Raw genomic sequence first — 16816 nt, 5'->3', positions numbered from 1 at the left:
CTGCCCGAATGCCCTTTCCCGGCGAAGCGTTTGCTTAAGGTGATCGGCACTTTGGTATTATATTATATACTCCAGACACAATAGTCGAACGGATTGGCATCCGGAGATTTTGGTGGCCATTGCGCGCTAAAAATAAAGCGAGGAACCTCATTTTATAACCATTCTTGGGTGGCGCGTGCTGAGTGCGATTTTGATGAGTCCTGTTGGAATGTCCAAGGTCAGCGGCCAAAATGTTTGCGCCTTCAGAATATTTTCGCGATAATATTCGGCATTTATTCTGAAGCCGCGGTCGATTAATACGATATTAATACGAGCGGAGAGTGACCATCGGCTGTTATGACTGTCCACACCAGCACCATGGCCGGCGCTTGAGTTCTGGTGGCCAACCGAAGGTGCACATTTTCAGCTGATCTCTTTGGCAAGTAAACACGATCATATTGTTTGTTTACAAACTGCTGGACAACGAATGTTTTCACATCGGAGAAAATCAAATTCGGCAGTTGACCACATTCGGCCAAGCGAAACAACTCTTTAGCTCTTTTGAGTCTATTTTATTATTGCGGTGTAAGTTCTTGCACTTTTTGGAATTTCAATGGCTTTACCCCGAGCTCATTTTTCAATATTTGCCGAATGGAATATTGCGATATGTTTAGCTCCCGAGCCATTTTTCGGCTACTGCGACGCGGGTTTCGATCAAGTCGCTTCTTTACTTTTCGAACCATTTCTGCTGATGGTGCTGTTTTCTTCCGTGCACTTCCGACGACGTCGGGCTACGCAACTATTATCACGGTAACGAGCTGGAGTGCTCTAACGATAGTCACTTGTGATTTTCTAGCCAAATATAAATATATCGCACTATCACGCTTTAATTCCATCACGAATAACTTTTTTTCTGGAAAATTCTCACCAAAATGCTTTTGTATTTAATAATCACATGTGCGCCACATGGCCACGCTTTCTATCATATTCATATCTATGAGTGATAATTGTTTGAATGAGTGATACCATGAGTGATAATTGTTTGAATGAGTGATAATTGTAAATCTTTATGACAATTTATAAAAAATCGGTTCTGTCCTCTATCATCTACTGATCGACATATCAATTTGTTTACATTCGTCGTAATATGGCCAGCTATTTTTATGTGAACAAGCTTTTTGGTGTTTGGATTGTTTTTTTTTTTGTCTAGATTTAATGGTATTTGTTAAACAAGTATCAGGGTCACACATCTACTTTGTTCATCGAAAAAGAAAAAAACCGAAAAACAGAAAAAAACTAATTTGGCACACTTCTAAATTGCCCCGACCCCGTCCGAGAGACACGAGCTGTTGGATAAATGCCGCGTGTAAAGGACATTTCACAATTACAGCGCACAAAAAAACTATTTTGTAGTTTTGTAGCCAAAGCATTTCGAATGTTCGAAATTTCGAATTTCATTATTCAAAAGTGGTTTATATATTTTGGCACTTGATTTACAAGCCATCAATCGTTTTACACGTCATTATTGATTAGCCCCAAAATAATTTGCTAATTGATCAATGGCATTACAACAACAAATTTCTTACATATCGCCACACTTTGATTATTTAATTTTATTTATTTATTTATTTTTTGTTTGCATTTGTTTCAGGTATTTTGGTCGGCATATACACAAATTGAGTAGGTCCCATCAAAATTGGGAAATTTTACATTTTATCGATTTGTTGCGGCTGCTAGGCATTTTTTTTTTTTTCGAAAATTCTATTGGGGATTTCTTCATTGGGCTCTGACTAATGAAAAATGTCTTGCATTCTACCGCATCGTTGAGGTTTTTCTTTCTAGTTTGCAATTTGTTCGATGTCTGTTATGCGTAAGTCTGTATGTTTGTTTGTATGTCTGTGGGGGTGTGTAAATTTGTGGCAAGGTTAATGTCAATTTTGATAGAATTTTTTGTCGCTGACCACCTAGCCAGCCAGCCAGTCAGCACTTAAGAATCGCTATTTACATAGCGAAAAAGAACCATGTCTTTGACATTGAACTTTATTTTTCTTTTCGAATCTTGCTTTTTGAAAATATTTCAATTACTAATTGCTAGCATTATGTCACATGTTTTTTTCTTTGATTTTTTTTTGTAGAAATACATGATTTTTTGCGTAAATTACGTTTTCGAAAAAGTATTCACATTGTTTTGTTAATAATTCCAATGTCACTTGGAAAACACGACCATAAATTATAATGTTTTCAAAGTTATTAAAACATTTCATGTTTTCAGAAGAGTGGCCGGCCGACCTTCAATGCTTTGAGAATTGTGTGTGGTTTTTCTTGAATATTTTCGTTATGATTAATTTTTCGATAATAGGAAAAGTGTGTTTTAATAACTACAATAAGTAAACAAGCTATAGGAGGCTTTTATTCGACCGGCCGAAAAATGTGGTTTCTACAATGAGTGATTGCACAGTGTGTCAAAGAGAATATAACATCAGATCTTCACGGATAATTGGACATGTTCAATATCAAAATTCTGGATTCCAGCTCTATCCCTTCCTCAAATACCATATTTAGTATCATTTAGACTTATTGAACAAGTACAGGGGTGAGATAAAAAAACCGCAACAAAGACAAACGCCATAATTTTTACATTTTTTCTTTCTTAAATTTTATTGAATGAAAGCAAAAAATGTCGGAAATAGAATCAAATTTTAGAATAAGTTTAGATTTGTTCGAATTGGTCACCTTTGGTACGAGTTATGGCCTTGAAACGGCCAATGAAACCGCTACACGCTGCTCTGCGGTATTTTGACCCATTCCCAGCGAAGCGCTTGCTTGAGGTGATCGACACTTTGGTATTTATTAGTGCCAACCTTGCTTTCCAAAATACTCCAGACACAGTAGTCCAACGGATTGGTATCCAGAGATTTTGGTGGCCTCATTTTGTAACCATTCTTGGGTGGCGCGTGCTAAGTGCGATGGTGCTGAGTCCTGTTGGAATGTCCAAGGTCTGCGGCCAAAATGTTTGTGTACCCAAGGATTTAATACATCCTCCAGAATGTCTTCGCGATAATATTCGGCATTTATTCTGATGCCACGGACGATTAATACGAGCGGAGAGCGACACCATCACCATGGCCGGCGCTTGAGTTCTGGTAGCCAACCGAAGGTGCACATTTTCAGCTGACCTCTTTGGCAAGTAATCACGATCATATTGTTTATTTACAAACCGCTGGACAACGAATGTTTTCTCATCGGAGAAAACCAAATTCGGTAGTTCACCACTTTCGGCCAAGCGAAGCAACTCTTAAGCTCTTTTGAGTCTATTTTCTTTCTGTTGTGGTGTAAGTTCTTGCACTTTTTGGCTTTACCCCGAGCTCATTTTTCAATATTTGCCGAATGGAATGTTGCGATGTGTTTAGCTTACGAGCCATTTTTCGGCCACTGTGACACGTGAGCTGTCACTGGAATAATTTTAACAGCTGTCGGACGAGTGGCTTAGAAATTACACCAGTCTGAAGTTGGATGCTGTTTTTTCATCTAAATGATTCTCCAACTCCCATTTGCTATTAGTTCGAGTCTGAAATCATTATAATAATTTAAATATAGTCACCCTGAAATAAGTTATATTTGTATACCCTCTATCACAGTATGGAGGGTATATTAAGTTTGTCATTCCGTTTGTAACACCTCGAAATACACATTTTAGATCCCACAAAGTATATATATTCTTGATCAGCATAAAATTCTGTGTCGATTTAGCGATGTCCGTCCTTCTGTCCGTCTGTGGAAATCACTCTAGCTTCCGAACGAATTGAAGTAAATTCATAAAATTTTGCTCAAATGTATGTTATGTCTGCAGGACTTTGGGTATTGAAAATGGGCCATGTAGGTCCACGTTTTGGTATAGCCCCCATATATTTGAATGTCGTAATGGATACTACAGCTTACGACAGAAAATTGTCTGTGCAGGTCCACGTCTTCTTAGAGCCCCATATAACGGTACCTTCCGATATTCGGTATTTTGATTTTATCGACATTATAACCGATTTTTTTTTAAGTTTCGCATTTGAATATTGTAAATTCTTATGACAAATGTTACCTACGCAGGTTCATGTATATCGTATAGATCCTAATATAACAGCTACATTCGGTATTTTTAAGATTTTAACAGAATTTTTAACGGATTTTATTGTTTTTGAGAATTGCCAAATTCGTTCCAAATGGTGGAGGATATTTAAAGTTCAGCCCGGTCGAACTTACAGCTTTCTTAGTTGTTTTTTTTATTATTTTTGATTATATTATGAATTTTGAGTTACTTCAAATTAAAAAAAAAATTAATTAATTTTGGACTAACGCGCCATATAAGGTTTCTTGTTATAACAAAAGATAATGGGTCAAAATATCGTTGGCATGAACAATTTCTGCAGCCTATACATATAAATTGAATTCCTTTCTAATTATAGCTGTGCAATTTCAGTGACACGTTTTGTAAATTCAAATATTTATAGAAATAAATGTAAACACAAAAGCACATTTACCCATGATTTTCATTCATATTTTTAGCCTCGTCGGATTTTTATTAATAAAATGCAAAACAGCCGAAATAAAATAAATTCCAAGAAAATAATCATGACTAATGGGGCGATTTATTTTTGATTGGAAAATATTATTATTTGCAAGCAAATTTTTGACATAATCCCATGACAATATATGTATTTATGACATTTAGTTTACTTAGTATATACATATATATACATATATGTATGTAGTTATGTACCATATTCACCGGAAATGCATAAGCATGCCATTTATCATTTATTCATATCATAGACAAAAATATGTTGTCATTATTTGTTGTTTTACTTAGCAAGTACAAGCTTTTGTTTTCACACAAAAATAAAATTTAATGCTAAATTAATAATTTCCCAAAAACAAAACAAACATATATAGCCATAGATGTATGTGTGCAATGCTATTAGAGGGCCTCAATCGCTTTTTGTATATATGTACATGTGTTTTTTTGCATATCAACGTCGGAAGTCTTCATAATTTTTTTTTCTTGTTGTTCCTCAAACAAATTATGTGGGTTTGTTTTGCCTGACATTCAGACGGCAGAAAATGCCATTTACGCACACTTAAATCAACATTTTGTGGTCATTTCTTTTTTGGCTTCTTTTCTCTTTAAATCTATTTGTCTGTCTTTTGTTTTTTGACAACGACCATTCAAATAAAGAACTTGGCACAGTTTTCCTTTTCGGATTTTTTCGTTTTTTTTTATTTATATAGAAGTGCGTTCGGCATAGACCAAATAATTGGATTTTGACCGGAAAAAATTAAATATAATAATTAAAATCGAAAAAACCTAAAACAATTAAAAAGCAGTAAGTTCGGCCGGGCCGAACTTTGAATAACCTCCACCATTTGGAATGAATTTGAGAATTTAAAAAATAAATAAATAAATAAAATAAAATTCGTTAAAAATTCATTTAAAATCTTAAAAATACGGAATATAGCCGTTTTATTTGGGTCTATACGAAGACGTGGAACTGCATAGGAAAGTTTTGTCAGAAGATTCAAATACGAACCTTGAAAAAAAAAGGGCTGTAAGTTCGGCCGTGCCGATCTTTGAATACCCTCCACCATTTGGAACGAATTTGGCAATTCTAAAAAACAATAAAATCCGTTAAATATTCTGTTAAAATCTTAACAAGTAAAAAAGCTGTAAGCTCGAACATTTGGAACGAATTTGGCAATTTTCAAAAAAAAAAAAAATAAATAAATAAAATCCGTTAAAAATTTTGTTAAAATCATAAAATACCGAATGTAGCTATTACATTAGGGTCTATACGACGATATGGACCTGCATAGGTAACTTTTGTCATATGCCATTACAATATTCAAATGCGAAACTTAAAAAAATCGGTGAATAATGTAGCTAAAATCATCAAAATTCCGAATATCGGGAGGTATCGTTATATGGGAGCTATGCGAAAACGTCGATCTGCACAGACAATTTACTGTCATAGGCTGTAGTATCCACTACGAATATCAAATACCAAATTTGAAAGACTTCCGGTAAATAATGTCGCTAAAATCATCAAAGTACCGAATATCGGGAGGTACAGTTATATCGGGGCTATACGAATATGTGGACCTGCACAGACAACTTTCTGTCATATGCTGTAGTATCCATTACGAATTTCAAATAACAAATTTGAAACAATTCCGGTGAATAATGTCGCTAAAATCATCAAAATACCGGATATTGGGAGGTACCGCTATATGAAGGCTGTACGAAAACGTAGACCTGCATAGACAATTTTTTGTCATAGGCTGTAGTACCTATTAGGAACTTCAAATAGGAAATTTCAAATAATTTTGGTGAATATTGTACCTGAAATCGTCAAAACACCGAATATCGGAAGGTGCCATTATATGGGGGCTATACGAAGACGTGGACCTGCACAGACAATTTTCTGACACAGACTGTAGTATCAAATATTAAACAATTCCGGTGAATAATGTTTTTAAAATTATGAAAATACCAAATATCGGAAGGTACCAAATATCTGTATGTACCGTTATATGGGGGCTACACGAAGGCGTTGACCTGGACAGACAATTTTCTGACACAGGCTGTAGTATCCATTACGAACTTCATACAACAAAAATTTGTAGATATTCTGGTGAATAATGCCGCTAAAATGCTGAAGGCGTGGGCCTTTTTTGTCATAGGCTGTAGTGCCCATTATGAATTCTAAATACGAAATTTGGAACACCTCCCTAAAATCGTCAAAACATCAAATATCGGGGGGTACCGTTGTATGTGGGCTTTACGATATCGTGGACCTATAAAGAACTTCTTGTATGGATTTTTAGTCAATTCCATTGAAAAACGTAGCTATAAGCATCAAAATGCCAACAGGACTCATCACGCGCCACCCTAGAATGGTTAGAAAATGACGTTCCTCGCTTCATTTCCAGCGCGCAATGCTCATAAAAATCTCCGGATACCAATCCGTTGGACTATTGTGTCTGGAGTATTTTGGAAAGCAAGGTTGGCACTAAAAAATACCGCGCTTCGCTGGGAATGGGCCAAAATACCGCAGAGCAACATTCGTTTTCATTGGCCGTTTGAAGGCCATAATTCGTGCCAAAGGTGAACAATTCGAACAAATCTAAAGTTATTCTAAAATTTGATGCTATTTCCGACATTTTTTGTTTCATTCAATAAAATTTAAAAAAAAAAATTAAAAATTATTTCGTTTGACTTTGTTGCAGTTTTTTATCTCACCCCGTACTTTCTTACGGAAAATACGCTGTTTGATTTTGAAATCTTAAATTCTTGTTTTTATAATTGAGTATTATAAATGATATTTTCTTTTATGCTGATTTTTTATGGATGTCATTGTTAAATAAAAACAAATTCTGTACTCACTCTTCATCTTCGGCAAGGGCCGTTTGAAAACGTGGTTGAACATAGTTCCAGGCACCTTGATTCTTGTGCTCTTCCTGGGCCCATATAACATCAGCGTTTTTGTATTTCAAAATTTCCTCCCTCACCAGGTCAAATGGGAAAGGACAAATCTAAAAAAAGAAATTTTAACAACATTTTTTTTTTCCAAAAATCCATGCATATAATCCCCACCTGTTCCACTCGTATCAGGCAAATTTTCTTTTCAGCCTTCTTATCAGCTCTGGCCTTAAATAGATCAAAATAAACACGGCCCGAACAAAATACCAATTTTGTAACACAATCAGGATTTTCCATGGCAGGACCCTCATCGGCGATGATGCGTTTAAATTCCGTGCACTCCGCCATCTCGGAAAAGGGACTTTTAGCCAAAGGATGCCGTAATCCCGATTTGGGGGTGCACAAAATCAATGGCTTACGAAATGGCAAAGCAATTTGCCTCCTCAAAATGTGAAATAAATTCGCCGGGGTTGTACAATTGGCCACAATCCAATTTGTCTCGTTTAGCTGATGCAAGGCAATATCCTCACAATCACAGGGCGGCAACGTATCCGGATCATCATGACACATTTGTAGGAAACGTTCCAGACGACACGACGAATGTTCTGGGCCCATACCCTCCATGCCATGTGGCAGCAGAACAACCAAACCCGATTGCCGTACCCATTTCATTTCGCCACAAGATATGAATTGATCAAAAATCGCTTGACCCGTATTACTGAAATCGCCAAATTGTGCTTCCCACATTACCAAAGCATTTGGATTACTCATCGAATAGCCGTGTTCAAATCCCAATACAGCATATTCACTAAGACTGCTATTCGATACAGAATACGTGGCTTGATCGGGATAGAGATTGGCCAAAACATTGTAATTTAGTCTGTCGATGGTTTGATGCCACAAAACGTGATGACGATGTGAAAAGGTACCCCGCTCCACATCTTCTCCCGATAGACGAACGTGTACACCTTCTTTGAGCAGCGTGCCATAGGCCAATGCCTCGCCCAAAGCCCAATCGGCCAAACGATCTTTTATCATTTGCCGACGACCTTGTAGAATGCGTTCTATTCCTCTGAAAGTGGGGAAAAGAGGGGATTTGAAATGAAGATAAAATTGATGTATGTCGTCAGAATAAAACCACGAAAAAATCTTGTTTTAAAAAAATGCACTGCGCGATAAAATAAATATTTTTCAATAATTACAAGAAATATTCAGCAGATTTGAAAATGCAGCAGAAGAATAGTATATTGGCGTTTTGAAATTTTACACCGCAAAGTAACCTCAATAAAATGGGAAATTTCCCCCGTATTCCGCACTTTATGAAATGTTCGGCCTAAGAATCCGACAATATTACAGATAGTGTTACAATACGAGGACATTTTTAACACTCAAGCGAGTCACCAAAGTGGTCCTTTTGGACCTTTTTATACCCTACACCACATAGTTGTAAGGTTATTATGTCTTAGTGCATTTGTTTGTAACATGGAGAATGAAGCTAGATAGACCCATATTTACTTTTGAGGATCTTCATAGAATCACTTTCTAGGTCGATTTATACATGTCAGTTCGTCTATCCATCCGTCCGTCTGTCCTTGTATTTTTGTGAACAAAATACAGGTCGCATTTATTATCCGAATGAGATGAATTTTTTTCAAACAAAATTTGTTTGGCCCAAGGACAAACTCCATTGAAACTGGTAAGAATCGGTTCAAAATAAGATATAGCTCCCATATATATTTTCAACCGATTTCGGGTTAATTGTGCACCAAATGGCCAATATCAATTCAAAATGACCTTAATTTTGGCAAATCTGACCGAATTCAGCCTAGAAGCAACTACATCATTTGGAGAAAATCGGTACAGATATAGCTATAGCTCCCATATATATGTTTCATCCGACTAGGTGTTTAAGTCCCTCATATGCGTAATATGAACTCCACAAGAATAATATTTGGTACCCGATATCAGATATAGTCCAAAAATACCTCTGTCAAATTATATCGAGATCGGATCAGATTTGGATATAGCCCCCATACATTTCTTTATTCGATTTTAGGTTTATTGTGCACCAAATGGCAAACATCAGCCCAAATGGACTGAATCTTAGCAATATCGACTGAATTCAACCTAGGAACAAGTACTTCAAATTTCGTGTAAATCGGTTCCGATATAGCTATAGCGCCCTTTATTCAATTTGGTTTTAAAGTCCCTCACATGCGTAATATGCACTCCACAAGAATAATACTTGTTACCAGTTATAAGACGTAGCTCAAAAATAAGTGCCTAAAATTTTATCAAGATCGGCTCAGATTTGGGTGAGATGAAAAAACTGCAACCAACGTCAGACTGCTGTCATTTCTAAGCCACTCGTCCGACAGCTGTTAGAATTATTCCAGTGACAGCTCATTATATTGTTTACAAGCGTACAAAAGCATTTTGTTGAGAATTTCCCAGAAAAAGTTATTCGTGATGGAATTCAAGCGTGATAGTAGTGTGATTTCTTTATGTTTGGCTGGAAAACCACAAGTGGCTATCGTTAGATCACTCCCGCATTTAAATGTGAATAAATCTTTTGTGTCTCATACCATCTCAGTATCGGTGATACTGGTAGCGTAGCCCGACGTCAAGAAAGTGGACGGAAGAAAACAGCAACATCAGCAGAAATGGTTCGAAAAGTAAAGAAGCGACGTGATCGAATCCCGCGTCGCAGTGGCCGAAAGATGGCTCCTGAGCTAAATATATCGCAACATTCCATTCGGCAAATATTGAAAAATGGGCTCGGAGTAAAGTCATTGAAATTCTTAAAAGTGTAAGAACTTACACCGCAACAGGAAGAAAATAGACTCAAAAGAGCTAAAGAATTGCTTCTCCTGGCCGAAAGTGGTGATCTGCCGAATTTGGTTTTCGCTCTCTTCGATGAGAAAACATTCGTTGTCCAGCAGTTTGTAAACAAACAAAATGATCGTGTTTACTTGCCAAAGAGGTCAGCTGAACTCAAGCGCCGGCCATGGTGATGGTGCGGACCGCCATAACAGACAATGGTCGCTCTCCGCTCGTATTAATTCGATCGCGGAAATATTCTGGAGGGTGTATTAAAGCTCAGCACCATCGCACTCAGCACGCGCCACCAAAGAATGGTTACAAAATGAGGTTCCTCGCTTCAATTCCAGTGCACAAAGGCCACCAAAATCTCAGGATACCAATCCGTTGGACTATTGTGTCTGGAGTATTTTGGAAAGCAAGGTTGGCATTAAAAAATACCAAAATGTCGATCACCTCAAGCAAGCGCTTAGCCAGGAATGGGTCAAAATACTGCAGAGCAACATTCGGGCACCGTGTGACGGTTTCATTAACCTTTTAAAGGCCATAATTCGTGCCAAAGGTGGCCAATTCGAACAACTCTAAACTTATTCTAAAATGTTATGCTATTTCCGACATTTTTTGCTTTCATTCTATAAAATAAAAAAAAATTAAAAATTATGGCGTTTGACTTTGTTGCAGATTTTTTTTATCTCACCCTGTATTTTTGACCAGCATAAAATTCTATGTCGATTTAGCGACGTCCGTCCGTCTATCCGTCTGTGGAAATTACTCCAGCTTCCGAACAAAATGAAGTAGGTTGATAAAATTTTACTCAAATGTCTTTTGGTATGGAAAATGGGCCATGTAGGTCCTCGTTTTGGTATATCCCCCATATAATGGCACCTCCCTATTTTCGGTAGTTTGGTGATTTAAGTGGCATTATTCACCGGAATGTTTCAAATAACAGAAAATTGTCTGTGCAGATCCATGTCTTCCTATAGCCCTCATATAACAGTACCACCCGATATACTGTATTTTGATCATTTTAGCGACATTATTCACCAGAATTGTTTCAAAATTTGGTATTTGAATTTTGCATCCATAGCATTAGCAGCCTATGACAGAAAATTTTTTGTGCAGGTCCACGTTTTGGTATAGCCCCCATATAATGGTACCTCCCTATATTCGGTATGCTGATGATTTTAGCGACATTATTCACTAATTTTTTTCAAGTTTCGCAATTGAATATTGTAATGGCTAATTTTTCTTATGCAGGTCCACTTCGTCAAATAGATCCTAATAGAATTGTTACATTCGGCATTTCGGTATAAATCCGAAATTATCTTCAAAATATTTCTCTTACTTGTGAATTACAAACTGAGCTTCTGCTGGTGGTGGGGTGGAGAATTTCTGTGCAATATGTAATAGAACTTCTTCCTTAACGCCTGTCGCTGGCATTTGCATGCGATCCTTGCCATCAAAAAATCCAGACCATGGAGAATCTATCCAGTCCTTATACTAAAAAAAATTTGTATTTTTTTTTAATTTATAAAAATAATTTCAAATTGTTCTCCTGCAACTTACACTAATACTTCGTTCCTTGTCGGCTTCCTTAAAGCCCTCCTCCAAAATCTGGTCATATTCCGCAACAAGCGCTTTCAACTCCTCGGCACTCAATACCATTTCCTTAACCAATTTTTCCGAATACAATTCTAACACCGGTTTATGTTTTCGTATCTTTTGATACATCAGAGGCTGGGTAAACATTGGCTCATCAGCTTCATTGTGGCCATTGCGACGATAACCCACCAAATCGAGAACTATGTCATTACGCCATGTAGCTCTCCATTCCGATGCCAAACCGCTAAGAAACACCGCCGCCTCGGGGTCATCAGCATTGACATGTAAAATGGGTGCATTCACAACCCTGGCCACATCTGTGCAGAACGGTGATGAACGATGAAAACGTGGATCGGTTGTAAAACCCACTTGATTGTTGATGACAATGTGTATGGTTCCGTGATTTGTATACGAGGGTAAATCGGATAAATGTATACTTTCATACACCACTCCCTGACCGCAGAAGGCAGCATCACCATGTATGAGAATCGACATAACTTTACGTCCCTCCGAATCGCCTTTGTAGAATTGTTCTGCTCGAGTTTTGCCCATGACAATGGGATTTACCGCTTCCAAATGGGAGGGGTTGGCAACGAGGGCAATTCGTACGTTTTTATTCGTGACACGATTTAAACGTTCCACGTAGGTGCCCAAATGGTATTTGACATCCCCGGAACCCTGTAAGGGAAATACGAGAAATAGTTTTAAAATTAGACCAGACCTTGAGAGAGAGAGAGAGAGAAAGAGAAAGACTACGGCTTTAAATTGATTGATTGATAACTGTAACTTCAACACAAAAAAAAAAAAAACTTGTAGCCAAAAAAAGAGCTTGTAACCAAGAAATGCTGGAGAGTATTGCAAAGGACTCTAGCCCCCAAAATACAATTTCAAGATTCTTACCGAATCTTCTGCCTCCAGTATTCGAAATTGTGCAAAAATTTGATGCAATGGCTTGCGACAGATATTCGCCAATGTATTCAGACGGCCACGATGAGCTAGGCCAATAATAAACGATTCAACACCCAGGGCCGATGAACGATCAATAACTTCCTTCAAACACGGAATCAACACTTCACAGCCTTCCAAACCGAAACGTTTCTCCGATGGCCATTTCTTTGCTAAGAAATTTTCAAAACTAAAAATAAAATGAATAAAACTTCAATTCAGTTTCTTTTTCCAATCTTTTCTTACGCCGTTGCTCTGATCAGACGCGATAAAATCAGTTTCTTCTTTTCCGCCGACATTTGCAGTTGACCTGGTTTTTCAATTCGCTCCCGTATCCAGCTACGTTTTTTCGGACAAAATATATACATGTATTCAATGCCCATGGTGTCGCAGTAAATGTTTTCCAAACGTTTAATTATTTCACTGCAGGAAGAGTTTTAAAAAATGTCAAATCTTAAAGGTGTTAATTTCTTACCGGAAACTTAGTTCCTGTTCATCGCCACCAATACTGGTTGTTGCTCCGGTCAATTTGATGGATTGGTCCAAATTTCTGTCCTCTGTAAAAAATTAAATTTAACCAGTAAGGAAAGGTGAAAAGTCGGGCGGGGCCGACTATATGATACCCTACACCTCTAAGGGTAGTTAGTAGAGCTCCCGTAATAAAAAGGTTTATATTGGAAATTTATGTGATCATACCAACTACGAACCTTATTGGAATGCGTTTCATGGGTTTCTGAAACGATTTTTAACAAATTTGGCAAAGGCTTTGGTACCTATAGTACCAAATAACATTGTTGTACAGAGTGAGATAAAAAAAACTGCAACAAAGTCAAACGACATAATTTTTACATTTTTTCTTTCTTAAATTTTATTGAATGAAAGCAAAAAATATCGGATATAGCATCAAATTATGGAATAATTTTAGATTTGTTCGAATTGGCCACCTTTGGCACGAATTATGGCCTTCAAACGGCCATTTTTTAGTGCCAACCTTGCTTTCCAAAATACTCAAGACACAATAGTCCAACGGATTGATATCTGGAGATTTTGGTGGCCCTTGTACGCTGGAAATGAAGCGATGAACCTCATTTTTAACCATTTTTGGGTGGTGCGTGCTGAGTGCGGTGGTGCTGTGTCCTGTTGAAATGTCCAAGGTCTGCGGCCAAAATGTTTGCTTGCCCAAGGCTTTAATATACCTTCCAGAACCTTTTCAGGATAATATTCGGCATTATTTCTGATGCCAAGGTCGATTAATACGAGCGGAGAGAGACCATCGGTTGTTATGGCGGCCCACACCATCACCATGGCTGGTGCTTGAGTTCTGGTGACCAACCTCCAACAAACTGCTGGACAACGAATGTTTTCTCTTCGGCAGTTCGCTACTTTCAGACAAGCGAAGCAACTCTTTAGCTCTTTTGAGTTTATTTTCTTTCTGTTGCGGTGTAAGTTCTTGCACTTTTTGGAGTTTCAATGGATTTAACCCGAGCTCATTTTTCAATATCTGCCGAATGGAATACTGCGATATGTTTAGCTCATGAGCCATTTTTCGGCCACTTCGAAGCGGGTTTCGATCAAGTCGCTTCTTTTCTTTTCGAAGCATTACTGCTGATGTTTCTGTTTTTTTTTTCGTCCAGTATCACGGTAACGAGCGATGGTACAAGACACAAATGATTTATTCACATTTTAATGCTGGAGTGCTCTAACCATAGCCACTTATTGCTTTGCATCCAAATAAAAAAAATAACACACTCACGCTTGAATTCCATCACGAATAACTTTTTTTCTGGAAAATTCTCACCAAAATGCTTTGGTAAGCTTGTAAACAATATAATGAGCTTTTACTGGAATAATTTTAACAGTTGTCGGATGAGTGGCTTAGAAAAGACAGCAGTCTAAAGTTGGTTGCAGTTTTTTAATCTCACTCTGTATGGTGGATAATAACCGTAAAATTCGATGAAGATGTTTATCGGACCGATCTCTATAAAATTTGGCAGAGGTATTTTCGAACAGTATCTGATGTCCGGTATCAAATATCTTTGTTGTTGAGTGCATATTACGCATGTGAGGAACTTTAACACAAAATCGGACGAAACATGTATATGTTAGCTATTGCTATATCTGAACCGATTTTCACCATATTTGAAGTACTTGTTTCTAGGATGAATTAGGGGCGAAATGGCCAAATTTCGGTTCATTTGTGTTGATAAGAGCCATTTGGTGCACAATAAACCTGATATCGGATAAATATTTAGCTGTATCCAAATCTGATCCGATTTCAATAAAATCTGACAGAAGTATTTCTGGGCTGTATCTGATATCGGGTACTAAATATTATTCTTGTGGAGTGCATATTACGCATATGAGGGACTTAAACACCAAATCGGATAAAACATGTATATGGGAGCTATAGCTATATCTGAAACGATTTTCACCAAATTTGATGTACTTACTTCTAGACTGAAGTTGGTCGGATGTGCCAATATTCAGGCCATTTGGATTGGTATTGGCCATTTGGTGCACAATTACCGCGAAATCGGTTGAAAATATAAATGAGTGCTATATCTAAATTTGAACCGATTTTCACCAATTTCAATAGGTTAAAAATTTTCATCTCAATCGGATAACAAATGCGACTTTTTTGTTTACAAAAAAACATGGATATACGGATTGATATGCATAAATCGACTCGAAAAGTTATTCTATGAAGATCCTCAAAAGTAACTATGGGTCTATCTCGCTTCCTTCTCCATGTAAGAAATAAATGCACAAAGATATAAAGGCATTACCACTATGTACTGTAGGGTATAAAAATTATATAACGGACTACTACCAGATATCTATATTCAATTACGAGAAGATTCTATACCAAATTATGCAGAAAAAAACTTTTTACACGTCTTCCGATTCCAATCTGTAGGCTTTCTGACATCTATAGGTCTTCCAAAAAAAAAATAGCTCCATATATTTACCTTTGAAAAAATCAGCCTTGATGAAAACATTTTCATTTGCATTCAATTGCATTCCACATTTTGTCATCGTCTTATTATGACTTATAATCCCCAAGGGATCTAAATTCGCGGCCAGAAAACCACGAGTTTGATAGCTGCGAATAATATCATGAACTAAAATGTGATCATCTATGGCTTTTTGGGCCGAACCGCCACCACTACAGAATTGGGATATGGACATTGTATTACGCTGGGGATGGGACTCGGCAGGTACAGGCTCATATACACCCGAACGGAAATAAGAATCCCACGACTGAAAACCATGCAAAATAAGGAACAACCATTTCCAATTGAAACCCAAAATTACATACCGTATGAACACAAGTTGGATCTCGTTGCCAGGCACGATACATATCCTCAACATATGTGGCACTGGAACCACCACCCACCGCTGTTGGCAGTGGTGGCCTGCGTTCTTCCGATTTGGCAGTTTTACTGGCGTGGCGTCGATTTATAAATCCAGTGATTGCTTTTTGGGTTTTCTAATATCAAGAGGGGGGAATGGGAAGATTATTTGAATTTTTCCCAAGATATTGTATCATTTGTTTTTGTATCACTCACCACAAGTAATTTACATTCATCCCTAAAATATGATGGACCTTGTTTTACAATTGCAATAGATTTAATGCAATTCCTCCTCAATTGCAACATTTTGTGATTTTCAAAAATATAAAATTTAAAATTCTTTTATTTTTCTAAGAAATAATAAAAAAGACAATAATGAAATTTGAAATTGTCAATTTATGTTTTCAGTTAGGTATACAGGGTTAGATGAAAAAACTGCAACCAACTTCATACTGCTGTCATTTCTAAGCCACTCGTCCGACAGCTGTTAAATTTATTCCAGTGACAGCTAACTATATTGTTTACAAGCGTAAAAAAGTTATTCGTGATGGAATTCAAGCGTCGTTAGAGCACTCCAGCATTTCGGCAAAATGTGAATAAATCGTTTGTGTCTCATACCACCTCTCGTTACCGTGATACTGGTAGCGTAGCC

At 37.3% G+C, this 16816-nt stretch overlaps 1 protein-coding gene across 1 annotated transcript in view; it reads right to left on the bottom strand.

Annotated features, from left to right (window-relative positions):
* The window catches only part of LOC101888669 (2-oxoglutarate dehydrogenase-like, mitochondrial), a 41048-nt gene extending 24529 nt beyond the window's left edge, over positions 1-16519 (bottom strand). The window contains exons 1-10 of the mRNA XM_020038755.2: positions 16381-16519; positions 16131-16301; positions 15781-16072; positions 13287-13368; positions 13058-13234; positions 12767-13001; positions 11831-12544; positions 11610-11764; positions 7619-8516; positions 7409-7557 (exon numbers count right to left, since the gene is read on the bottom strand). Coding sequence (XP_019894314.2) covers positions 7409-7557; positions 7619-8516; positions 11610-11764; positions 11831-12544; positions 12767-13001; positions 13058-13234; positions 13287-13368; positions 15781-16072; positions 16131-16301; positions 16381-16470 — 2963 coding nt within the window. The 5' untranslated portion in view covers positions 16471-16519. The remainder of the gene's footprint in view (positions 1-7408; positions 7558-7618; positions 8517-11609; positions 11765-11830; positions 12545-12766; positions 13002-13057; positions 13235-13286; positions 13369-15780; positions 16073-16130; positions 16302-16380) is intronic.
* Positions 16520-16816: the final 297 nt, after the last annotated feature.

This window comes from Musca domestica, unplaced genomic scaffold (assembly GCF_030504385.1).
Source record: "Musca domestica strain aabys unplaced genomic scaffold, Musca_domestica.polishedcontigs.V.1.1 45, whole genome shotgun sequence".
Classification (NCBI taxonomy): domain Eukaryota; kingdom Metazoa; phylum Arthropoda; class Insecta; order Diptera; family Muscidae; genus Musca; species Musca domestica.
Note: the sequence above shows the minus strand (reverse complement) of the source record. Positions and strands in the feature narration are given on the sequence as shown.